General features: G+C 52.4%; 2 protein-coding genes across 2 annotated transcripts in view; one reads left to right on the top strand and one right to left on the bottom strand.

Annotated features, from left to right (window-relative positions):
• Positions 1-25910, bottom strand: part of LOC138818857 (queuosine-tRNA galactosyltransferase) — a 98786-nt gene that overhangs the window by 1171 nt on the left and 71705 nt on the right. The gene's annotated exons all lie outside the window — the stretch shown is intronic.
• LOC138818856 (tubulin-specific chaperone D-like) overlaps positions 1-25910 on the top strand; it is a 147913-nt gene that overhangs the window by 112337 nt on the left and 9666 nt on the right. The window contains exons 18-29 of the mRNA XM_070009999.1: positions 1650-1730; positions 2438-2511; positions 3191-3308; positions 4302-4362; positions 5926-5948; positions 9527-9558; positions 11366-11428; positions 12126-12202; positions 13226-13307; positions 17669-17787; positions 19031-19122; positions 20000-20140. Of these exons, the coding sequence (XP_069866100.1) occupies positions 1650-1730; positions 2438-2511; positions 3191-3308; positions 4302-4362; positions 5926-5948; positions 9527-9558; positions 11366-11428; positions 12126-12202; positions 13226-13307; positions 17669-17787; positions 19031-19122; positions 20000-20140 (963 nt within the window). The remainder of the gene's footprint in view (positions 1-1649; positions 1731-2437; positions 2512-3190; positions 3309-4301; positions 4363-5925; positions 5949-9526; positions 9559-11365; positions 11429-12125; positions 12203-13225; positions 13308-17668; positions 17788-19030; positions 19123-19999; positions 20141-25910) is intronic.

Below are 25910 nucleotides of genomic sequence, written 5' to 3'. Positions count from 1 at the left end.
GCACTTCGTGTTGAAAGCAATATACGATTCAGAAATACATGGAATCAGTCATTGATCCATCTCCTCACAGTTTACCACTGCTGGGTAGAGCGTTTGCATTTCCCTCCCATGGAGATGGGCATCTTTTCCTGTGCTTATTGGCCTTCTATTTATTTTCTTTTGTGGTTTCTTTACGAATCCAGGGCATTTTTTAAAAATTTAATTTTTTGTTGGTTGTGGGGCCTGAACTCTGCTCTTGGGTGCTGTCCCTTAGCTCTTCAGTTCAAGGCCCAAGCCCCTGCCACTTGAGCCACAGCGCCACTTCTGGCTTTTTCTGAGGAATGGAACCCAGGGCCTCATGCATGCTAGGCAAGCACTCTACCACTGAGCCACCTTCCCAGCCCCCAGGGCAGTTTTCAATTTCCTATCTCTTTCTCTCTCTTTCTCTTTCTCTTTCTCTCTCTCTCTCTCTCTCTCTCTCTCTCTCTCTCTCTCTCTCTCTCTCTCTCTCTCTCTCTTTCTCTCTCTCTCTTTCATTCCTTCCCTTCCCTTCCTTCCCTTCCCTTCCTTCCTTCCTTCCTTCCTTCCTTCCTTCCTTCCTTCCTTCCTTCCTTCCTTCCATCCTTCTTCCCTCTCTCCCTTCCCTCCCTCCCTCTCTCTCTCCCTTCCTCCCTACCTTCCTTCCTTCCTTGTTGGTGGTGGGGCTTGAACTCTGGGCCTGGGCACTGTCCCTGAACTCTTCAGCTTAAGGCCAGCACTTTACCACTTACGGTTTGCTGGAGATAAGAGACAGAGTCTTACAGGCTTTTTTTTGTTGTTGTTGTTGGTCATGGGGGCTGAACTCTGGGCCTGGGCGCTGTCCCTCAGCTCTTTAGCTGTAGGCTAGTGTTCTACCACTTGAGCCTCAGCTCCACTTCCAGCTTTTTCTGCTTATATGTCACTGAGGAATTGAACCCAGGGCCTCATGCATGCAAGGCAAGCACTCTACCACTGAGCCACCTTCCCAGCCTCTCATGGACTTTTCCTGCCAGGGCTGGCTTTGAACAGAGATCCTCAGATCTCAGCCTCCTGAGTAGCTAGGATGACAGGTGTGAGCCACCAGTGCCCAGCTAGTTTTTTTAAAATATCTTTTACCTTTTCTATATTCTGACATAAGTCATATATATTCACACGAAATGTCTAGTTCCCAAGTCTGACATAAGTGTACCCGCAGGAAACGTCTCAGCCACAAATTCTGCTTCCATTCCTACAGATGGATGTACATTTTCTTGCATTTTGTCTAAATGAGCTAAAGGGGTCCATACTCTTTTCTGTGAGTTCTTTTGCTTAGCATAGTTTTGAGATTCATGTTTCTCTGTCTGAAGTCCGTTCCTCTGTGCTGCGAAGTGCTCTGACAGCTGCACCCAGGTGATGGCTCTGCTCCCGGTCACCGCTGTGCGGGCTCACAGCTGCTGTGCTGGGTGTGTGAGTCTGTGGGGATCACTTTCCTCTGTCTAGTAACTGCCGAGGCTGAGAAGGAAGGGCTGGGTCATCTGGCTGGTGGTGTTACTTTTGAAGGAATGGCCAGACTGTTTTTGAAAGTAATTGTGTAACTTGCATTCTTCTTGAGCAGCATGTGAGGGTACAGGCCCCTTCCAACCCTCATCGCCCCTCACTGTTGTCTATTTCAGTGTGTTTATTGCTGGCTTTCCAGAATACACCCAGTCACTGATAGATCATCTCGTCACCATGAAAGTCAACCACTGGGATAGGTAAGTTCGGTCTTGTGTTCCCTAAGAATTCCTCACCGCCAGCATCTTTGTGAGCTTACGTATGAGCCACACTGGCATCTGGGACACAGAATATACGTGTTAGGAACAGAGGTCTGTATGTGTGTCCCGGTGGGATAAACTACTTTGCCTTTCTTTCTCATATCAGCTTGTCAGCCAACAAGGCACTTAAAACCGAGAGTGAAAACGTGTAGCCCATGAATTAGACTAAATCCTTACACTATTGAAATCTCCAACTGTTACTTATATTTTTGTTTCTTGTTTCATTCATCTCAGTTTTCCCATTCTGTATTTTGGATAGGAGTCTCTTTTTAGGTGCATGTCTGTCTGACATTTTTATGCCTTTGTATTTGTCCTTTATCCTTATAAAATATCCTTTGTCTCATATTGAGTTGCTTGTCGTAAAGTATAATGCATTGACCCTATGTACACAGTCTGGCAGACTTTTCCTTTAAAGGGTCAAATAGTAATGCCTTAGGTCTCTTTAATATATTTTGTTTTTCTTTATAGAACCATTAAAAACAGGAAAACCACTCTTTAACTTTAGGCCTTAGATCCACATTGTAGTGGCTGAGTGATCCACATTTTGGTGGTTCATTCACTGGCTGACACAGCATTGCCTTGTGGCCGTGCGTGGTGAGCGTGGGCTTGCGAATCCCTCCTTGCTAACAGTGCTCCGCTTCTCTCAGAGCCATTCGAGAGCTTTCCGCCAAGGCGCTGCACAACCTGGTCCCGCGAGCGCCCGAGTACAGTGCTGCTCATGGTAGGTGTGGGTCCCACCTCCTGCAGGGCCTTCTTCACACATGTGCACACACGTGTGCACACAGCAGGAAGACTCGGTACTCTTCTGATTGGTGGCTGAAGATGATGGTCTGTGTCTCTTGCTAACGCTGTGGGACAGAACCTGAAGTTGGTGACAGGATGTGTACCCTGGGAGCTTTGGGCTGTGCTGGGGCGGGCGTCACCACATAGCAAGGAATCCGTGGGTCGTCTAGATTTAGAAACCATCATGATTAATGGGCAGTTCAGGCTACTATAGTAGATGATGGTTTGAGGTTTGTCAGTGTCTGTAGCCTGGGCATGTGGTCAGGATTTGGAATCTTGCCTTTCTTTTCTGAATGCCAAAGACAGTGGCTCTTTGGTCTGAGCAGAAATGAGTGGAAAATTGGAGCACAAACTCCTGTTGTCCATGTGTGTCTTGTGCTCTGCCTGCCGCCATCAGCATCCCCAGCAGGCCTTGGTGCCGGCGGGCAGACTGCAAGCTGGGCTGTCCGCCACCTCAGTCTGTCAGTATGTGTCTGGGAGCTCCGGTGCCTGTGCTGGTCCGAACATGTGTTATGCCGTGTCCTGTCTCGTGGCAGTGGCTCAGAGGCGGCATCCAGGATCGCATGCAGGCTCTCCAGTGTGTACCTGCCAACCTGCTAGCTGCCTTTCTTTTGCAGTGTTTCCAGCCCTGCTGTTGATGACATCGACTTCAGATCTGCACACACGGCATGGGGCCATTCTGGCCTGTGCAGAGGTTGTCTATGCCCTGTATAAGCTGGCAGCTCAGAGAGACAGGTGGGAAATGCCACTCCATTCTGGAAAGCCATGTCATTGTGATTTGGGGCTTGGGGACATTTTGTTCTGACTTGCTTAGTTTTAGTCGTCACTGTCTTTAGGTTCCTGTATTTTGCTTTAAGGTTTTTCAGTGGCTCAAAGTCCACCAGGTCTGAGGGTGACCCTGTTGGCTTCATTCATAGAATCATAGCCAGTTAGGAAGTGCAGGGTCTGCAGAGGCCATGCCGGCCACATGTTCCAAGAGCTGCTTGGTTTTCTTCTCATTGACTCCTCCATGTCTGTGACCTGCTCTTGGACGCCAGCTTGAGAAGACCTGTGGTTGGAGTCACTTCTGTTGCCATAAGTGACTTGGGCAGGGTTACAGCAGATGGGCTGCGGTCCCTCTTTCTACCCACGGGCGTCCGTGCCGTCAGGGTGGCCTGGGTACTTGCTGAGGGCCTTGCTCTCCTGGGCTGTGGGAAAGGGGCATGGGCAAAATACAGAGTCGTTTCCTAGTGGGGCCATACGGGGTCTGACTCTGTCCAGCAGTGCACCACAATGGTGTGTGTGTAGGGCTGTTTACCAGAGTGCATGCCTGAGACCCATGCTGCTCTCTGCCCGTCATGTAACAGTGCTCAGTGTGAACTCACTCTTCACTAGTAGGCTGGGCTTGCTCGTGGCAGTGAATCACTGGTGAATGAGGTGAGGGAGACCTGCTAAGTCCACACTGCTGGACGCCAGAGCCTCCCCGAGCACGGCGGCAGGCGCTGTGGGGCCTGTCTCCACCTTGCCCGGCACTTCTTGCCTCTGCCTTCAGCACACCAGCCAGGGGAGAGCTTCTCAGGGGGCCTGACGGCCGCTGGCTGTGGCCCGACACAGCTGTATCTAAAGTCAGAAATGGGGACCAAGAGACGGCCTGAAGGGGAGGCGGTTCTCTGAATGCACCTTTTTCTCGTTTGTGCTGGGCGCAGGCGTGGTGCTTGTGGCCTCAGCTCTGTGTTTGTCCTTCTGCAGGCCTGTCACCGACTACCTCGACGAGAAGGTGGTGCAGGGCCTGAAGCAGATCCACCAGCAGGTTTGTGTGGAGCATACTCTTTGCATGCAAAGCGTCACGCACCTGGCTGTCTGCCCTGGAGAGGGACCAAGTGTGACTTACTGGGGTCAGTCCTAGGCCCTCGGACTCACTGAGGCGGGATACAGATTTCCTGGCGGCAGAGTTGTTCTGTGGTCTTCGCTGCACAGTGTGCTCCGGGGCCCACTGGGTGCCGGACAGCGCAGGGCCCTGCAGGTGGAGGGCATGCCGCCGGCCCGGGGTGCTCTAGACAGATGTGTCTTGTAGAGGGGGTGGGGACTCCCATGGCAGAGTGCCTTTGGTTTTCACCTGTTCGTCCCTGGCTATGATCTTGAGTCTCTTGAGGTTAAACCCAAAATTTTGTGCACGTATTTCTCTGGAGAAAAGTTGTGGGCATTCTGGGATTTTGAGATTCTTAAAGCTTCTGGGTGACTCAAAAGATAAAATATGAAGAAAATGACCCTTTCAAGATAATCTGAAGAATTAAGTGGTTTTTATTGTCTTGTTCCAAGTAGAGTTTTATGTTCCTTCAGATTTGCCCTTTATATGGCAATGGGCTGGTCCTTATTGTATTCCTGCCACTAACTTTATGACTTTAGCAATACCATTTCTTTAGCTTGCCTATGCATCTCTTTTTAAAGTAGAACCTAACATTCTTGCTAGCCCTGGAGGTAGCCCAGTAAGGCAGTTGAGCTGAGTCAGGGTTTCCTAGCTGTAAAATAAAGATAATAAAAGACCATGTCAGTTTTTGTAAGAACTAAAAAGGCACTTTAAAGAGTTTAGTGGCGGCTCACACCTGTAATCCTAAATACTCAGGAGGCAAAGGCCAGTCTGGGCAGGAAAGTCATGCATCTCTTATCTTCAGTTACCTGTCAGAAAACTGGAAGTGGCGCTGTGGCTCAAAGTAGTAGAGTACTAGCCTTGAGGAAAAAAAGAGCTCAGGAGCCAAGCATGGTGTCTCACACCTGTAATCCTAGCTTCTCAGGAGGCTGAGATATGAGGATCGCTATTCAAAAGCAGCCCAGGAGGGGCAAAGTCCATGAGACTCTTATCTCAAATTAACCACCAGAAAACTGGAAGTGGTGCTGTGGCTCAAGTGGTAGAGTGCTAGCCTTGGGCTGAAGAGCTGAGGGACAGCGCCCAGGCCCAGAGTTCAAGTCTCACCACTGACCCCTACCCCAAAAGAAAACAAAGCAAAATGTTTAGTGACAGCAAATAAACATCTAGCAAGTTTTAGCTGAGGATGATGCCTTGAAGTGCTTTTAAATTCCCTCAAAGGCAAGAATACCCATGTCCTTTTGGCATGGTGAGTTTTCTTCAAGGGAGGCCAGGGTCGTCCCTGGGGTCCAGGGTGAGGTTTAGTCCTGTTCTCCCTCGGGGTGGCCACTCTGCTCCGACATTTCCCTTCAAGATAACCCACCTATAGCGCTTAGCCACGGCCTGGCTGAGCTGAGGTGAGACTGGTTGTCTCCATCTGTTGCTATATTGTATATTGTACATAGACTAGTCTTGCTTAAAAACCCACATTTCTGAAATGACTCATTTTCAATCATTTATTTTTTTTAGCTTTATGATCGTCATCTCTACAGGTAAGCCGTGTTACAGAGCTGATGCTGACTCCCACTAAGAACCGGTGCTGAGCCCGCACTGCACTTACAAGCAGCTCAGCGTTGCTCTGTCCTCATTCCTAGGCTCTGGGTTTACTTTGCTTGAGGAGGTGCAACTGTCCCTTGACTCAGTGTTCGAGGACATGAGGGTCTCACGCCCTCAGATACCTTTGTGGAGATTCACATGACAGGTTCTGTGCCCCACGTTTCGGGTGTTGTGTTTCTGTGGTGGTGGACGGTTGTTTGCCTCCAAGGGGAAGAGGAGTTGCTGCTGAAGCTTTCTCGACCCCGGCCCTCCAGGGCACTCAGCCTTTGCAGTTTGCCTGTCATAGGGTTCTATGGAATCTGATTGTATGAAATTATTTATGTCTGATTCGCTCACGGAGTGCTTCTGAGGCTTACCATGTGGTGTGTTACTGTTTTGTTGATTTTCATCGCTGTGTAGCACCAGTGGTGTGTGAGTCCTGCAGTGCTTGGTCTTGTGTGAGCTCAGGTCACGGGGGCCGTGTGGAATGAAGCTGCTGTAGACATTCCCATTTATCTTTGAGCACGTGAGTGTCTTCTGGCACTGAGGGGCTCCTCTCGAGGGACACCTGCCCCGTGTCCAGACCAGCACTTGTCACACATGGGATTCAGCCACATTTCTCCTACTCTGACTCTGTTTCATTTTCTTTGCAGCATTTTGCTGCAGGTGTAAGCAATATGCTTCTCTCAAAGGGTGGAATCCCGCGGGGCTCCTCCGCCCCTTCCTGCCTTTGGCTCACTGTGCGTTTTAGACCCTGGAGAGTACAGGTGGTACACGGGACCCCCGAGCCGTGTGGCTGCTCGGAACTCCCAGGGGCCCAGCTACCCAGGCTTGGTCTGAGGGCCTGTGGGACCCGCTGCTCTGTTGCTTGTCACACATCCTGTGGTCTTGTGCATTTCTGTCCAGCGAGGTCATTTTAAATCTTTCCATTACTGCTCATGTCAGAGCTGGCTCCTGAACTCCACCTAGGTTTGAGTAAAAGTTCTGCCTTTTCAGTGGAATGATGAATTGACTTCCAAAAATCTTGTTTGTATTTAATTTTTGTAGCATTTGCCTAGACTAGCAGAAGAGACTTTGTTATCTTAAACAGCGGTTTGGAGAGTGACCCACTTTCGTGGGATGGTGCTGTGGAGCCTCTCATGAGTGGCGGGCAGAGGGGTCTCAGCCCTGGAGCTGGGGCCTCGGCCTGCTGTGTGGGTCAGGACCACGACCCTGGGCCTCAGCTGAGTTTCTGGCAGGGGGAGCCAGTGACTGCAGGCTTAGGAAAGTTGTGTAAGCCTGAGACTGTCTCCAGATGAGCTTTGGCTCACGCGCATCACTCTTCAGACTTTAGCAAAGTAGAAGTAGGGGGTCTTTTGTTCTGCTGTTGCTGTCCTGGGGACTGTTCACTAAGTTAACAATTCATACAAAATAAAATTAATCAGCATGACAAACGTTGCCAACCGTATGAGTTCCTTCTTTCCTTAGAAGAAGGAACTTGGGCTGGGAAGGTGGCTCAGTGGTAGAGTTTGCCTTGCATGCCCTAGGTTCAATTCCTCAGCACCACACAAGCAGAAAAAGCTGGAAGTGGTGCTGTGGCTCAAGTGGTAGAGTGCTAGCCTTGAGCTGAAGAGCTTAGGGACAGCGCCCAGGCCCAGCGTTCAGGCCCCACAACTGGCCAAAAAAAAAAAAAAAGAAGGAACTTTACCATGCCCCACCACTACTCCCACCCCTTGCTTCCCCCATCACAGATCTGCTTTCTGATGCTTAAAGTTTTCTTCTGCTCTTTTTTTAAAAAAATTAGCGTTTTTTATTGTAAAGTACTGTATAGAGGGGTTACAGTTACATGAGCAAGATAATGAGTACATTCCCTATCTTCTGCTCTTTCCAATCTGCTGTTAATTGCGCTTGATGTGTTTCTAAAGTCTTTTTTTTTTTTTTTTTTTTTTTGGTTGGTGGTGGGGCCTGAATCTGGGCCTGGGCGCTGTCCCTCAGCTCTTCAGTTCATGGCTAGCGCTCTACCATGTGAGCCATAGCACCATTTCCCGTTTTCTGAGTGGTTTATTGGAGATGAGTCTCACGGGACTTTCCTGGACTCTCCTGCCCGGGCTGGCTTTGAGATCAGCCTCCTGAGTAGCTAGGATGACAGGCGTCAGCCTCTGGTCCTGGGTCTGAATTTTTCTTGACATTTCCCTGATGTTGTTTTACTACTTTTTCTATTTGTGCTGCTTGTTTTCCTTCACCTTTTCAGACTTGGGGAGGATGTGGCAGCTGTCCTAATGACCTCATATATTAACATTTCTGGGCTGACATAATTGATTCTTTTAGTGTGGTCATATTTTCTTGGTTCTTCATTGGATTCCTACCTTCTGAAATTCACATTTTGTGGATTGTTGTGTTCCTTTTGTTTTGTTTTTGTGCCAATCCAGAGGCTTGAACTATGGGCCTGGGCACTGTCCCTGAGCTTTTGCTCAAGCCTAGCACTCTTAACATTTAAGCCACAGCGCCACTTCTGTTTTTTCTGCTTATGTGGTGCTGTGGAATGGAACTCAGGGCTTCATGCATGCTAGGCAAGCGCTCTACCACTGAGCCTCCTTCCCAGCCCCTGTTATGGTCCAGACAGACTGTGTTTTCTTCTCTGTCTTGTGCATGTTTGGGTCCTTCAGGCGTGCTTTGAGTCTTTGTGGTGTGGAGCAGTTAGCCAGTTGCTGATGCACCCTCTCCGAGGGTCCTGGCAGGCTGTCATGAACAATCCAGTCCTCCCCTCTGATGGAGGAGGGGCCATTCCCGGCCCACTGAAGGCTCCGGAAGGGCCTGCTTTCACCTTCCAAGTGTTTTCTCTCAGGCCAGTCTTCTGTCCAGTATCAGCTTAGAGTCAGCCACAGGCTGCTCCTGCTCCCTACCCCACTGCAGTCTCCACCTGCTTCGGCTATGCCCGTGTCCATTTTCAGCTCCTTGCCATGACGGGATGGCTAGGCACCTGGGGACTTGCGTGACACTCTGTGCCGCCCTCTCTGCCCCTACAGTCCTCTAGGTGCTCCGGGGTTTCAGTATTACTCTCTGTCTCCCAGGGTCTACTCCAGAACTTTCATGTGTTTCGTCCAGTTTTTTTTGTTTGTTTTTAGCTGTTTATGTCGTCCCTGCTCCTCTGTCTGGACCAGAAGCCACAGCCTCCTCAGTCAGAGTTATGCTCCTTGCCAGGGAGCTTCTTGGCACCCCTGGGCGCGAGCGCAGGAGTGATTCCCATCGGGTTGCTCTGGCATCTCTGTGAAGTGATGTTAAACAGCATGTGAAGTGCATTCTCCTCGTCCAGGGGTGTTTTCAGTGCTGTGAGCAACAAATGTCCTAGAAAGCTGCAAGACCGCCAAAGGATGCTCTTGTCATAGCTTCTCATTTCTTCCCAGAGAACGAAGTAAAATGCTTTTGGTGACAAGTTTACCTCATTAGTATTTTACTGTATTTGGGCAGCTGAAGTTTTATCTGTTGCTTGGTGGGATGTTTAATGCTTTATGTAGTAGGAGATTTTTAACTCTGAATGTTCTCACTGGCTTTTTAGGGGCCTGGGAGGAGAGCTCATGAGACAAGCAGGTAGGTCTGAAGACAGAAGCTGCGGAGCCTTTGCTCAGGCCATGGGACAACATCCTGAGACGCACACATCTGTCCTTTATCCCTGGCCCTTCTGTAGCCGTGGGTGGTGGTGGTTCCTTTCGGTGGAGCTCATGCTCTGAGAGACAGATGACCAGCCTTGCATCAGCTTCTCTGTGTCTGATGCTCCAGTCCTCAGATTCGGGGCCCTGGTCAGTTTGAGCAGCCTTGAGGCTGGCTGGCCGTGGGGTGAACACAGTGAACTGAAGGAGCTAAGGGAGCATCTTCCTTTCTGAAATAGAATTTAAATTAAACGTAACGTTTGTCGGTCAGTGTCTGCAGGGAGCACACGAGATGCCGTTGTGTGAATACCTTAGGCTTCTTGTAGCCTGTTCAGCCCCTGTCTGGTGCATGAGGCCTGCCACTGTGGTCTCTGAGCAGGAGAGGGGAGATGAGCATCTAGCAGATCTACAGGAAGAAAAGGTGTCCACTAAAGGCAACATGTGTGTAGAAGTGTGGAAATAAGGGGACCAGGAGGTCACTGAGCTTCAGGTGTGAGGACAAGGGACAGAGTGATCACTCTGGGGCAGGTGTGAGGACAGGGCACAGAGTGATCACTCTGGGGCAGGTGTGAGGACAGTAGACGGAGTGATCACTCTGGGGCAGGCGTGAGGACAGGGCACGGAGTGATCACTCTGGGGCAGGTGTGAGGACAGGGCACAGAGTGATCACTCTGGAGCAGGCGTGAGGACAGGGCACGGAGTGATCACTCTGGGGCAGGCGTGAGGACAGTAGACGGAGTGATCACTCTGGGGCAGGCGTGAGGACAGTAGACGGAGTGATCACTCTGGGGCAGGTGTGAGGACAGTAGACGGAGTGATCACTCTGGGGCAGGTGTGAGGACAGGGCACGGAGTGATCACTCTGGGGCAGGTGTGAGGACAGGGCACGGAGTGATCACTCTGGGGCAGGCGTGAGGACAGTAGACGGAGTGATCACTCTGGGGCAGGCGTGAGGACAGGGCATGGAGTGATCACTTGCGGCAGGTGTGACTTGGTTGTCACTGTGGCTCAGGAGTTAGGAGAGGTTGGCCCTTACGTGCCATCTGAGTAGCACCCAGTAGCTGCTCCCTGTGAGACGGTGATCAACCCTCCATGGCACCGATTTGTCATACGGACTCACTGGAGCTGAATGCCTGTCCATGCTGTTAGGGGCCTCTCCCTGAGGGCCCTGTGCCCCGCTGTTGTGTTCCTGGGTCTTCCCGCAGCGTGCCCCTGACCTGAACTGGTGTGGTGGACCTGCCCGACACCCATGAACTGGACTCGCAGGTCTTTTCTTGTCTTTCAGGCAGACTGGCATGGCTGCCTGTGACAGGAGCACTCCCTCTGACCTGGAGGTGGTCCTGGCCTGAGATAGCACTAGATGCTTCTCCTTAGCCCCTGTTCACTTGTACAGATGGCCTTGCTCACGCAGGTCTTTTGCATTGTGTTTGTGTCCTCTGAGGTGATAGTTAGGCCCTCCTTATGCAGAGCCCCTACCCCTGCAGTCTGTCTAGGGGAGAGGACTGACCCCTGCTTTGCTGGATAAATGCTCTTTTACTGAGCTGCATCTCAGCCTGTGTAGCGATCCTGACCAGGCCAGGATCCGCAGGTGCATACAGGTATCTTCCCGGTGGGGAGGCAGCTGGGCTGGCGGCGAGCAGGGAGGTGGGGAGAGCTTGGTGCTGGCAGAGCACACCGTGACGTGCAGCCAGGTCCGGGCTGTGAGAGGCACTTCAGAGTGCTAATGGTGCTTTTCCTCTCTTCCCCTAGTGTGCGTTTTAATACAGAACTTGTCACTTTCCAGAATGCCCTTTAAAGGTGATCCTGTCATAGGTAAGTGCTTTTCTTTTCAAGAGTGTATATAGGATTTTCTTACACAACTGCTTCAAGTTACAAAGTAAAAAGTGAGGCTGTTAGCATGGGATTAGAAGGTCGCAGTGTAGAAGGCCTGTCTTGAAACCACTCTGAGGTCCTGTGGCCGGAGGTCCCTTTCTTGTCCCTTGCCCAGGACCCAGCTGTGGCTCAGCCTGTCACAGTGCACCCAGCGCCATGGTTATGGCCCTGGTGGCCCCCTGAGGACCTGGGTGGCAGGGTGCCGGGGTCAGGGCCGGGGCTCCAAGCAGCAGGCGCCCCAGCCCGGACCTGCCTTGCCCTCCAGCCTGACGTCACTAGGTTTTCGTTTCCTAGTTTATTAGAGTAAGCATCCTCTGCCCCCTCCCAGCTCACTGTAGTTGAGTTGAATATTCAGGTTAACATGGGTGGAGACCAGGTGTGAGCGAGGAAGAGACCGCTTGAAGCTTTACGCTCTGGTGAAAGGACCAAGCCAGCGAACGCGTTTCTCATGCCTCTGCCTGGCTTTGCAGCAGTCTCCAGCTGGTCTCTCCTGGCGTCCTGTACCCGGGAAGCCTGCGGACTCTGAGCAGTCTGCAGCGCTCACTCCGGTCTCTCTGTCCCTCCCAGAGGGGCTATCTGCTTAAATACAACTGAGTGTTCTGAGTTTGGTAAGTGACCATCTCTTTGTCTTTGGCAGATGGCTGGCAATGGCTGATAGATGACACTCTGAGAAGTCTCTACCTTATTTCAACCCAGTCTAGACAGCAGATCAAGGTGTGTTGGGCACGAGCTCGTCTTACCCTGCATGGCAAGTGGCATACTGCATCGCGAGCCCTTTTTGTGCCATCAGTGTCGTCCTTACATTTGGAATTTGGCATGGGCCTGCTGCCAGGTTTATAATCAGGAAGCCGTGGTGGCCCCTAGTGACCAGAATGCTAACTTTTTTTTGGTCGGTCGTGGGGATTGAACTCTGGGCCTGGGCTCTTTAGCTCAAGGCCAGTGGTCTACCACTTGAGCCACACAGCTCCACTTCCAGCCTTTTGGTGGACCTGCTCTATGTGGCCTTGCGCCATCTTGTTCTGCCCTGGCTGGTCTCTCCTCCTCCTCGCCCCAGGCTCTCTCTTGTTCCTGAGGCCCCAGAGACCCTGCGGTCCCCTCTGTGAGGCCTGTGCCGCTCAAGCGAGCCTGCCTTATCCCTGCAGTGCTCCCGGCGGGAAGGAGAAGAGGGGGGCTTCATTTTATTATTCGCCCGGTCATAGAAGATGGGGAACTGGGGCTGGGAAGGTGGCTCCGTGGTAGAGCGCTTGCCTGCACGCATGAGGCCCTGGGCTGGATTCCTCAGCACCACATAAGCAGAAAAGGCTGGAAGTGGTTCAAGTGGTAGAGCGCTCGCCTTGAGCTGAAGAGCTGAGGGACAGCGCCCAGGCCCAGAGTTCAGGCCCCACGACCGACCAAAAAAAAAAAAAAAAAGAAGATGGGGAATTAACACTTTTTGGAAGAAATAACCAAATTCTGTTTTTTTTTTTTAAATTAGTACAGCAAATTTAACGTGATCACTGTGTCTGATAGATGTCAAAGCATATATATATATATATATATATATATATATATATATATATATATATGAAAGAAAGGTTATAATTTGGTAAAAGGTGGAAAATTTATACTCTTGAAGAAAACCAGAGTATGGGAGTGACATGATTTAAACATCGTCACTGCTTAGACATCAGAATGACCCTGGTACCTCGGCCAAGCACTTCACTGCAGAGCTCTGTACACTGATGTCCTCTGTTTCAGGACACCGCTGTTTCGGCCCTAGCTGCTCTTTCCAGAGAATACTACAAGAAGGATCCTAGGGAGGCGGGTCCTGCTGTTGCTGGTGAGTGAGCTGAGGGGCCAGCCCCAGCTGGAAGCTACAGCTGGGAGGGGATGGAGGTGGGGCTGGAGGGGAGGGCTGTCTAAACCTCTTGAGTTGTCCCAGGACCTAGCTGATTAGGCAGTGGGCTGGGGGTGGGGGTGGGGATTGGGAGACTGGGCCATACAGATTCCAGGAACAGTGTTTGCTCTGTCAGGCAGGCCTAGCAGCCTGAGGAGGGTTTTCCCTTGAGAACAAGAGGCCTTGCCAGAATATGTGTTCCTGTGCACTGCGTTAACACTGTTGATGTGGAAGCAGCCTGTTCACATTAGCAGGGCCGCCGCCGCCGCCGCCGCCTCCTCCTCCTCCCCCTCCTCCCCCTCCTCCCCCTCCCCCTCCTCCCCCTCCTCCTCCTCCCCCTCCCCCTCCTCCCCCTCCTCCCCCTCCCCCTCCTCCCCCTCCCCCTCCTCCTCCTCCCCCTCCCCCTCCTCCGCCTCCCCCTCCTCCTCCTCCTCCTCCCCCTCCTCCTCCTCCCCCTTCTCCTCTTCCTTCTCCTCTTCCTCCTCCTCCTCCCCCTCCTCCTCTTCCCCCTCCTCCCCCTCCCCCTTGTCCTCCCCCTCCTCCTCCTCCTCCCCCCTCCCCCTCCTCCCCCTCCCCCTCCCCCTCCTCCTCCTCCCCCTCCCCTTCCTCCCCCTCCCCCTCCTCCCCCTCCCCTTCCTCCCCCTCCCCCTCCTCCTCCTCCCCCTTCTCCTCTTCCTTCTCCTCTTCCTCCTCCTCCTCCCCCTCCTCCCCCTCCTCCTCCTCCCCCTCCCCCTTGTCCTCCCCCTCCTCCTCCCCCCTCCTCCTCCCCCTCCCCCTCCTTCCCCTCCTCCTCCTCCCCCTCCTCCTCCTCCCCCTCCTCCTACTCCCCCTCCCCCTTGTCCTCCCCCCCTCCTCCTCCTCCCCCCCTCCTCCTCCCCCTCCCCCTCCTTCCCCTCCTCCTCCCCCTCCCCCTCCTCCTCCTCCCCCTTCTTCTCTTCCTTCTCCTCTTCCTCCTCCTCCTCCCCCTCCTCCTCCTCCCCCTTCTCCTCCCCTTCCTCCCCCTCCCCCTCCTCCTCCTCCTCCTCCCCCTTCTCCTCTTCCTTCTCCTCTTCCTCCTCCTCCTCCTCCCCCCCTCTTCCTCCTCCTCCTCCCCCTCCTCCTCCTCCCCCTTCTCCTCTTCCTTCTCCTCTTCCTCCTCCTCCTCCCCCTCCTGCTCCTCCCCCTTCTCCTCCTCCCCCTCCTCCCCCTCCTTGCCCTCCCCCTCGTCCTCCTCCTCCTCCTCCCCCCTCCCCCCTCCTCGTCCTCCCCCTCCTCCTCGTCCTCCCCCTCCTCCTCGTCCTCCCCCTCCTCCCCCTTCTTCTCTTCCTTCTCCCCCTCCTCCTCCTCCCCCTCCTCCTCCTCCCCCTCCTCCTCCTCCCCCTCCTCCTCGCCCTCCCCCTCGTCCTCCCCCTCCTCCCCCCTCCTCCTCGTCCTCCCCCTCCTCCCCTCCTCCTCCCCCTCCCCCTCCTCTCCCCCTCCTCCTCCCTCCCTCTTCCCCTCCCCCCCCCCCCTTTTTGGGTGCTGATCCTGGAGCTTGAACTCAGGGCTTAGGTGCTGTCCCTGAGCTTTTTTGCTCAAGGCTAGTGCTGTACCAGGTGAGCCACAGCTCCATTTCTAGTGTCTTTGGTGGTTAAAGGGAGATAAGAGTCTCATGGACTTTCAAGGGTCTTACTTCCTTTTTCACATATGTGTACTGAGTGTTATGACTGTATTTGTGCACCATGTTTTTCCATTCATTTCCTTCCCCCTCTTCACCTTCCCTTATTCAAACATGGTTCAGCTTCCTATAGTTCATTTGGTTAAAATGTCTGTTCACTCCCCCAGGGGTTTGCCTCCTGAAGCGTTGTGTTTCCGTCTGTGGTACTGTGCTTTAGGTTGGTCCTGTGTCCCTGGGTGGTTTACTATACTTCAGTCGGTAGTATCATGCTTCAGGTTGGTCCTGTGTCCCTGTGTTGTTCACGTGGGAGATTGTGTTTTGGATCTGTGATCTACATGCACACTTTGTCTTTCTATGCCTGACTTAATTAACTCAGTATGATCTTTTCCAACTCCAGCTCCATCTATTTCCCTGAAAATGGCATCATTCCATTCTTCCTAAAGACTGAAAAAATTTCCATTTGTGTTTGTGTGTGTGTGTGTTAAATCTTTTTGTTGTTGTTGTAGGGCTTGAACTCAGGGCCTGGGTGCTGTCCCTGAGCCTCTTTGAGCTCAAGGCTAGCACTCTACCACTTGAGTCACTGCAACGCTTCTTTTTTTTTGTGAGTGGTTAATTGGAGATAAGAGTCTCAGGGATGTTCCTGCCCGGGCTGGCTTTGAACCACAGTCCTCAGATCTCAGCCTCCGGAGTAGCTAGGATGACAGGCGTGAGCCACCAGCGCCCGATTAAAATCAAAGCTTTATTGATGCCATTGGCTGTTGCAGGGCATGTGGGCTATTTCTATAACTCGGGGTCTGTGCACTTGGATGTACACGTGCTTTCATTGCATCTTCAGGGTAAATGGCTGGGCGTGGTATTGCTGGATCATGGCATAGCTTTGTGGTTACTGATATCTGTAGTGGTTGCACAAATGCACATTCCCACCAACAGTGCTTTAGGGTCCCTTCTTCACCACATACTGACTAGCATTTGATATTTATACTCTTGATGATGGCCATTCTGATTGGAGTAAGACGAAATCTCAGTGTTATTTTGATTTGTATTTCCTTTGCCAAGGATGTTGAGTATTTCTTCATGTGTTAATTGCTATTTGAACTTCTTCTTCTTCGTTTTTTGTTGGTCATGGGGCCTGAACTCTGGGCCTGGGCACTGTCCCTCAGTTCTTTAGCTCAAGGCTACCACTTGAGCTACAGCGCCACTTCTGGCGTTTTCTGCTTATGTGGCGCTGAGGAATCGAACCCAGGGCCTCATGCATGCAAGGCAAACATTCTACCACTGAGCCACCTTCCCAGCCCCTGTTTTATTTATTTATTTTTTTTGTGGTGCAGCTATTGTGAATGAAGTTGTTTTCCTAATTTCCTTCTCATCCTGTTTGTTGTTGGTATACAGAAAAGCGAGTTTTTTTTTGTTTTTGTTTTTTGTTTTTTGCTGGTCATGGGGCTTGAACTCTGGGCCTGGGCGCTGTCCCTGCGCTCTTCAGCTCAAGGCTAGCGCTCTACCACTGGAGCCACAGCGCCACTTCTGGCTTTTTCTGTTTATGTGGTACTGAGGAATCGAACCCAGAGCCTCATGCTTGCAAGGCATGTACTCTACCGCTGAGCAACCTTCCCAGTCCCAAAAAAGTGAGTTGTTTTTGTGTGCTGATTTTGTATACTGCTTCATTGCTGAAGGTCCTAATCAGGTCTAGGCTGATGAAGGGGATGGCGTCCTTAGAGGTTCTTAAGTATAGCTTATATTATCTGCAGATGGGGGCTGTTTGACTTCTTTCCTATTTTGGTTCATTCCATTTCTTCCATGTGTGTGTTTTTCTGCCGTCCTGACTGAGGGGGGCAGAGCTTTGCTGGGGTGTAGTGTAGCCTCACACGCTCCTCTGTCCGGAATCCTGGGCTTCAGCAAACAGGACACCTCGGTAGCACCTGCAGAGTCGCTCACTGTCTTCAGAGTTCTTCCCTTGCCTCTCCAGTCTGCCTCTCCTCCTCCTCCTGCCAGGGTTCCTGGCCCACCTCTGCTTTTCTGTTGACAAGGAGAATACCATTTCCACGGGTCTTGTTTTCTTAGTGAGTGAAGATGAGGCTGCAGACCTCCGTACCGTTTTCTCTCCCTTATAAGGCGGTTGTATTTCCACAGCAAGCTTGATGTTCTCAGTGAATGAAATGCAAGCATAAATGTGCCATCTAGTCTCACAACACTTCTGGATTTGAGTTTTTGAAAATAAAACCATGTGACTAAAATCACTTAGGAACATCTTCCATCATTTTATAGGCTTGGTGCAGTGGCTCATGCCTGTAATCCTAACTACTTGGATTATGGTAGAAGGACAGCTGGGCAGAAAGTTCTCGAGACCCCCATGTCAACACTGGCACAACTGCCAGGTACAGTGGCGTACGCTGCTGCTACCCTAACTATGCAAGACACGTAAATAGGACTATGATCCACGCAGGCTTGAGAAACGGTGACAGCCGAAGGGCCTGGGGGCAAGGATCAGTGGTAGAGCCCTTGCCTAGCGAGCATAAGGCCCTGAGTTCAAGCCCTAGTTCTGCCAGAGTAGAACGAAGTCCCCCTCGCGTGCGTCTTCTCAGGCGCCCTGGTTGCTGGGTGCCTGGCTGGCATTTCTGCAGGGCATGGACAGGCAGTAAGGCACTCTAGTCCCATGTCTCTTTCCTTCCAGGGGAACTGATCTCACAGTACCTCGCCCAGCTTCGGAGCCCTGAAGAAATGACTCGCTGTGCCTTCTCATCAGCCTTGGGTGGCCTCCCCCGCTTCCTTCTCAGTGGCCGTCTGCAGCAGGTGTGAAGGGCGGCGGGGCGGGCATGCGTCTGCTGCTAATGAACCCTGACTCGGCACCTGTGGCCACAGGAAGGGGTGGCCGCCAGCCTGGGCTTGAGGGTGCTGGCAGACTTGCTCTTGCAGGACAGCCCTCAGAGCGAGGGGGAGGGAGGGAGGGAGGGAGGGAGAGAGAGAGAGAGAGAGAGAATGAGGGAGAGAGTGACGAGAGAGCTGCCCTCAGGCCTGTAGGGGGAAGCTGAGGCTGCCAGGCTGAGAACTTGCTTCTCCTGCTGCAGCCTGGCAGTGGAGGCAGGCTGGGCTCCGCAGGGCTCAGAAGGCCTGTGTCTCTTCCTTGGGAGCAAACACACATATTCCCCGTAGCGTGGAGCGTGAGCTGGGGGGGAGGCTCTGGCTGTCCCTCGGTGTGCTGGGGTCTTTGCAGCCCGTAGCGTGGGGCTTGAGCGAGGGGGGGTCTGGCTGTCCCGCGGTGTGCTGGGGTCTTTGCAGCCTGTAGCGTGGAGCGTGAGCTGGGGGAGGCTCTGGCTGTCCCTCGGTGTGCTGGGGTCTTTGCAGCCCGTAGCGTGAGCGTGAGTGAGGGGGGGTCTGGCTGTCCCGCGGTGTGCTGGGGTCTTTGCAGCCCGTAGCGTGGAGCGTGAGCTGGGGGGCGGCTCTGGCTGTCCCTCAGTGTGCTGGGGTCTTTGCAGCCTGTAGCGTGGAGCGTGAGCTGGGGGAGGCTCTGGCTGTCCCTCGGTGTGCTGGGGGGCTGTGCTGTTGCTCTGTCCAGCCCTGCCAAGGTGCTTCCTTCCTGTGGCCCACTGCGAGGAGCCGCACGGTGAGAGGCCCAGGCCCAGGCCGGGCCCCCGCCAGCTTCCCCTCGGAGGCCCGCGGTCCTCTGCTCACGAGTCTCACGGTCTCACGCTGCCCTGTCTTCTGGATATGCCGTACCAGCCCGTTCTTCTCCTTCTGCCCCAGACTGCTGGTCACCCCTTCCCAGAGTCTGGGGATCGTCTGTCCTTCGCTTTTCTCGGGAGTACCCCTCACCTCCTTATCCTGGTTTCATCCTGTGCTTCCCAACAAGGTCTGAGTGACTGGCATGCATCCAGTCTGTCCCTGGAGTCTGCATCCCTCCCCACCGCAGTCTGTCTCAGACAGAATAAAACCACACACACGCGTGCACACACACGTGCACGCACACACACGCACACACACACACACAGAGTCACTTTGTAGCTGACACCTGTTTTGGGGATTCCGTTGCCTTCAGGTTCTTGCTGGTTTGAGAGCAGTCACCTGCATTTCGCCTCAGGACGTGAGCTTTGCCGAGGCCCGGAGGGATGGCCTGAGGGCCATCTTGAGGTGAGTGGGTGGTGGGCTCTGCGTGGACGGCGGCACCTGGCAAACTAGAGGCGCTTTGTTGCCTTTGGTTTTCTAGTCCCTCCTCTCCTTTCTTCCCCTTCCCATCCCTTCCCCTTCTTTCCCCTCCCGTTTCCCCCCCTTGTTCTCCCTTTTCCTCTTTTTCCTTTCCTTTGGTGTCAGGTAGCTTCTCCAGTCTGGGAAGTCCTAGTGACAGTTATGTTGTTAGTGAAAACAAATATTCAACCTGTTGTATAACTACAGCTAGGAACAAGCTGGTACCGTGGCTCATGCCTGTGATCTCAGCTGCTGAACAGGCTGAGATCTGAGGTTAAAGGTTCCAGGAGAAAGATTCTTCTCCAGTTCACCAGTCAGAAACTTGGACTGGAGGTATGGCTTGAGTGGGAGGGGGCCTGCCATGAATGAAAACGTCTAGCAGGAGTTCAAGTCCTGAGTCCCGGCACACACACAGAAAAAGAACTGGGGAACAGCCGCTGAGACCTCAATCAGCACACAAATCAAAGCATCATAGGGCTGGTAGAGCTCAGCTGTAGAGAGCCTGTGTATTCTTCAGGCCCTGAGTTCCATCCCCAGTGCCAGGAAATGTGACGCTGTGTTTGGAGCCACCTCCACTTCTGGAGTCAGTGTTCGGGGCTGCTGTGTCTGCCTCTTTCCCGCCTCCTACAGCAGCACCAACCCCCTTTTGTTGGGATGGGAAGGAGGAGGCTCAGCCACCTTACCGGCCACGGGGCTCCACAGCCATTCCCACCTGCGTGCAGTCTTGGTGTGCCAGGGCTGTGTGTTGACTGTTGTGTTGACTGTTCCTCTTAGGAAGGCTTATCAGGACACTGACATGAGGTTTTGCACATTGTAATTTCAGCATTTGCCAGACTGTTGGAGTAAAAGCAGAGGGGCCTCCAGATGAAGTTGTGTGCAGAGAGAATGTTTCTGAGATTTACACTGCACTACTGGACTGCATGTGTGACTATACCACAGACAACAGAGGAGATGTGGGATCCTGGTAAGCTAGCATCTACGTCCCTGCAGTCTTATGAGCAGCCCTGAGGGATGGGGCTTTGGGCCGCTCATTCCCATGTCCCAGATGACTGGAACCTATCCTGACCACGGTCCTCCCCCCAGCCGCTCCGCCTGCTTCCTCTGGTGCTCAGTTAGGCAAAGCATCCTATGGGATGGCTTTCCTGCTTCTACTTTTTTTCCTCATTTTCTCTTTATTGACGTTGGCTTTAGGAAATGGAGTGTTCTGTTGAGTTGTGTTGCAGCTCTAGCTGGGGGCTCAACTGCTGATGCTAAGTTCATTCCTAACAATACTGGTGAGAGCCTGGAGGGGTCTGCTCACTGTGGGGACTGCTGGGATTCAGGACTCAAGAGGAAATTCTGCTCTGAGCTGAGGGTTTCTAGAGATGCGGCTGCAAGTTGCCTTGATTCCAGATTGTTCTGTGTGTGTGTGTGTGTGTGTCTGTGTGTTTCTGTGTGTGTCTCTGTCTCTGTGTGTGTCTGTCTCTGTGCGTGTGCATGTGTGTGTATGTATCTGTCTCTGTGTGTCTCTGTGTGTGTGCGTGTGTGTCTCTCTCTGTGTGCATGTGCATGTGTGTGTGTATCTGTCTCTGTCTATGTGTGCGTGTGCATGTGTGTGTGTATCTGTCTCTGTGTGTCTCTGTGTGCATGTGCATGTGTGTGTATGTCTCTGTCTCTGTGTGTCTCTGTCTCTGTGTATCTGTCTCTGTGTGTCTCTGTGTGCGTGTGCATGTGTGTGTATCTGTCTCTGTCTCTATGTGTCTGTGTGCGTGTGCATGTGTGTGTGTATCTGTCTCTGTGTGTGTGCATGTGTGTGTGTGTCTGTCTCTGTGTGTGTGCATGTGTGTGTGTCTGTCTCTATGTGTCTGTGTGCGTGTGCATGTGTGTGTATCTGTCTCTGTCTCTGTGTGTGTGCATGTGTGTGTGTGTCTGTCTCTGTGTGTCTGTGTGCATGTGTGTGAATGTGTCTGTCTCTGTGTGCGTGTGCATGTGTGTGTGTATCTGTCTCTGTGTCTCTGTGTGCGTGTGCATGTGTGTGTGTGTCTGTCTCTGTGTCTCTGTGTGCGTGTGCATGTGTGTGTGTCTATCTCTCTGTGTGTCTCTATGTGCGTGTGCATGTGTGTGTGCGCGCGCCATGCATCTCTTGTGTTTTCTTGGAGACTGAGCAGTGTTCTTACAGGACAATAGGAAGGAAGCTGGCTTTCTGGTGATTGAAGGTTAATAGAAAAGAAAGAAGGGCATCACTCTATGTATGGGTTGTTTGAGCCTTATTTTTGTGGTTGCTGCTGTTGTTTGTTTTTCAGTCCTAGCATTTAAACTCAGGGCCGTGTGCTTGCCAGTCAGGCACTCTATACCCGAGCTGTGCCTGCAGACCTTTTGGATTTAGTTATTTAAATTGTAGTTACCTTAATTTTTTTTGTCTGGCTGGCCTAAACTATAACCCCTCACTCCCCTTCCCGCATAACTGGGATGGCAAGTATGCCACCGTGGCCAGCATTTTTGTTTAGGTAGGGTCTTTTGGCCTGGGCTGGCCTTGAACCGAGATCTTGCCATTCTCCATCTCCTAAGTAGTGAGGAGTACAGGCATGAGCCACTGCAGCCATCCTGGGCACTGCAGCCATCCTGGGCCTTATTTCTGTACTTGATTGTTCTTCCTTACCCTCTCACCTTGCTTTCACGGTAGAAGCCTTGGCAACCTAGACACTCAGCACACACTAGAGAGAGAGAGGTCCTAATGCTCTAGACACTCAGCACACACTAGAGAGAGAGGTCCTAATGCTCTAGACACTCAGCACACACTAGAGAGAGAGGTCCTAATGCTCTAGACACTCAGCACACACTAGAGAGAGAGGTCCTAATGCTCTAGACACTCAGCACACACTAGAGAGAGAGGTCCTAATGCTCTAGACACTCAGCACACACTAAAGAGAGAGGTCCTAACGCTCTGTCTGTTTTGTTCAGTTTTTTTGGTTTGGTTTCTTCAAAGCTATCTATAAATTCAATACCCAAATTCAATTCAAATGCAGTATCCATCAACATCCCAACAACATTTTCCAGTGATATAGAAGAAGCAATCCAAAAATTCATATGGAATAATAGAACACCCAAATTGCAAAAACAGTCCTTAGCAGGACAGTGCAACTCTTATTATAATGATGTTATAAAACCAGCTTGGTGCTGGCACAAGCATCGACTTGAGGACTAATGGAGGAGAAGACCCAGAAATGAGCCCTCAGACTTACTGGCACCTAACATTTGATAAGGGAGCAGAAAACACAGAAAGAAAACTCTTCAACAAATGGTGCTGGAAGAATTGGCTATACAGATGCAGAAAACTGAAATTAGATACTAATGTATCTCCCTGCACCAGAATCAACTCCAAAAAGATCAGAGTCCTCAATGTAAGAACAGGTACCCTGAAAATATTACAGGAAGGAATAGGGGAAATACTAAGGCTCCTAGTTACAGGTTGAAACTTATTAACTAATCCAGAATCAGCTGGGTGCCGGTAGCTCACGCCTGTAATCCTAGCTACTCATGAGGCTGAGATCTGAGGATTAGCCTTGGCAGGAAAGTTCGTGAGACTCTTATTTCCAATTAACCACCAGAAAACCAGAAGTGGTGCTGTGGCTTAAGTGGTAGAGCACTTGCCTTGAGCTGAAGATCTGAGGGACAGCGCCCAGGCCCAGAGTTCAAGCCCGTGACTACTCCTTCCCCCCCCCCCCCCAAAAAAAAAAAAGATCCAGAATCACAACAAATCAGAAAGACTGAATAAACGAAATCACATCAAAATGAACAGTTTCTGCATGGCAAATGACATTAGCTAGCAAGATAAATAGAAAGCCCACAGAATGGGAGAAGATCTTTATTAGCTATGCATCAGACAAGGGCCTCATATCTAAAATATACTCAGAGCTCAAAAAATTGAACCTCCCCAAAGGGACAACCCAATTAGTAAATGGGCTAAAGACTTAAAGAGAGACTTCTCCGAAGAAGAAATAAGAATAGCCGTTATACATGTGAAAGGATGTTTGTCATCATCTGGCCATATAAGAAATGCAAAATCAACATTGAGATTCTACCTCACCCCAGTTAGAATGGCCATTATCAAGAAAACTAACAACAACAGTTGCTCTCTGGGGTGTGGCCAAAAGGGAATGCTACTATACTGTTGGCGGGAATGTCAGCTTGTTCAACCGCTCTGGAAAGCAGTATGGAGGTTCCTCAAAAGACTAAACATAGGGGCTGGGAAAGTAGCTCAGTGGTAGAGTGCTTGCCTTGCATGCATGAGGCCCTGGGTTCGATTCCTCAGCACCACCTAAGCAAAAAGAAAAAAAAGCCAGAAGTGGCGCTGTGGCTCAAGTGGTAGAGCGCTAGCCTTGAGCTGAAGAGCTGAGGGACAGTGTTCAGGCCCCACAACCAGACCAAAAAAAAAAAAAAAAAAAAAAAAAGACTAAACATAGAATTTCCCTATGACCCAGCAATCTCATTTCTAGGCATCTGTCCAATTGACCGCAAACACTAAAGCTACCAGCACAACCATGTTCATTGCAGTATTGTTTACCAAGCCAAGAACCAACTCAGATGCCCTTTAGTGGATGAACGGATCAAGAATTTGTGATATGTATATATAGTGGGATTCTATGCTTCCATCAGAAAGAATGATATTGCCCCCTTTGTAAGGAGATGGAAAGATTTGGAAAACATACTAAGCGAAGTAAGTCAGACCCAAAGAAACAGGATGTATGGTTTCCCTCATTTGTAATAACTAGAATGTGCCTATAAATATACAAGTAAACCCAGTGATAGTAAAAGACAAATAATTACACCTGGATATGATTAACCAGCAATCTAAAGATTTGTTCTCACACAGTGAGAACAAAGGAGGGTATTCTTAGGAGAGGATTATAAGGCTCACTATGTGCATAAGGTCAAATAAAATAATGCTTATCAAAATGAACCCCAAGACATGGGGTTCCTCCTCCTCCTCCCCCTCCTCCCCTCCTCCTCCTCCTCTTCCCCTCCTCCTGCCCTCCTCCCCTCCTCTCCCTCCTCCCCCCTCTCCTACCCTCCTCCTCTTCCTCCCCTCCTCCTCCTCCCCCTCCTCCTCCTTCCCTCCTCCTCTTCCTCCCCTCCTCCTCTTCCTCCCCCTCCTCCTTCTCCCCTCCTCCTGCCCCCCCTCCTCCCCCTCTTCCCCCTCCTCCCCCTGCCCTCCTCTCCTCCTCCTCCTGCCCTCCTCCCCCTCCTCCTCCCCTCCTCCTCTTCTTTCCCTCCTCCTCCTCCCCTCCTCCTCCCCTCCTCCTCCCCCTCCCCTCCTTCTCCTCCCCTCCTCCTCCTCCCCCCTCCTCCTCCTGCCCCCCCTCCTCCTGCCCCACCTCCTCCTGCCCCCCTTCCCCCTCCTCCCCTCCTCCTCCTGCCCTCCTCCCCTCCTCCTCCTGCCCTCCTCCCCCTCCTCCCCTCCTCCTCTTCCTCCCCTCCTCCTCTTCCTCCCCTCTGCCTCCTCCCCTCCTTCCCCTCCTCCTCCTCCCCTCCTCCTCCTCCCCTCCTTCTCCTCCCCTCCTCCTCCCCCCTCCTCCTCCTCCTCCTCCTCCCCCCTCCTCCTCCTGCCCCCCTCCTCCTCCTCCTCCTCCCCCCTCCTCCTCCTGCCCCCCCTCCTCCTCCTGCCTCCCCCTCCTCCTCCTGCCTCCCCCTCCTCCTCCCCCTCTTCCCCCTCCTCCTCCTCCTGCCCCCCCTCCTCCTCCTGCCTCCCCCTCCTCCTCCTGCCTCCCCCTCCTCCTCCCCCTCTTCCCCCTCCTCCTCCTCTCCCCCTCCTCCCCTCCTTCTCCTCCCCTCCTCCTCCTCCCCTCCTCCTCTTCCCCTCCTCCTCTTCCCCTCCTTCTCCTCCCCTCCTCCCCCCTCCTCCTCCTCCTCCTCCCCCCTCCTCCTCCTGCCCCCCCTCCTCCTCCTGCCCCCCCCTCCTCCCCCTCTTCTCCCTCCTCCCCCTCCCCCTCCTCCTCTCCCCCTTCTCCTCCTCCCCTTTTTTCCTTTGGTTTATTCTCTTCTGTGGCTGTTTTTAAAATTTCTGTGCCCTTTGTCTTGTGCATGAGTTTATCTGGAGAGTGGAAGGGAAAGCACAGACACGGGACAAAGGGTGAATGAATTCAGCAGCGAAACCCACTCGACACTATGTTAGAAGTGATCTGTGTAACTTCAGGGGTGTCAAGTCAAGAGAAAACCTGAGAGAATGAGAGGGGGGCGACACTGCTGACAAGGAAATGTACCCATGACCTGTCCCTTTCACCTGCAACCTCTGTACGTCACCTTTACAGTCCAGTTAGAAGTGAGCTCTGCTAACTTCACTAACCCTGGAGTCCTCTCAGACATCGGGGTGGGGGGGGTTAGTAGGGGTCCTGTGGTTAGGTGCTGGCTTCACTAACCCTGGAGTCCTCTCAGACATCGGGGTGGGGGGGTTAGTAGGGGTCCTGTGGTTAGGTGCTGGCTTCGCTAACCCTGGAGTCCTCTCAGACATCGGGGTGGGGGGGTTAGTAGGGGTCCTGTGGCTGTTTTCTGCCCCGCCCGCCCGTCATACCTGCAGCATGGCCGCAGCGTCCCACCGGCCTGCTCTCCGGCCTTCCCGTTAGCATCTGGCAGGCCAGCCATGCCCGTTCCATGTGGCTGTCAGGGGCCCAGCCTTTGTGGGGAGACCCTGTGGGGCTGGCCTTAGCTCGTGCAGCGTGGGAAGTGGTGTTTTGCCTGTGTGTGCACTCACGGCTCTG

This window comes from Dipodomys merriami, unplaced genomic scaffold (genome assembly GCF_024711535.1).
Source record: "Dipodomys merriami isolate MVZ:Mamm:240054 unplaced genomic scaffold, mDipMer1.0.p SCAF_783, whole genome shotgun sequence".
Classification (NCBI taxonomy): domain Eukaryota; kingdom Metazoa; phylum Chordata; class Mammalia; order Rodentia; family Heteromyidae; genus Dipodomys; species Dipodomys merriami.
The sequence above is the reverse complement of the archived record's forward strand: the minus strand, read 5'-3'. Positions and strand labels throughout refer to the sequence as shown.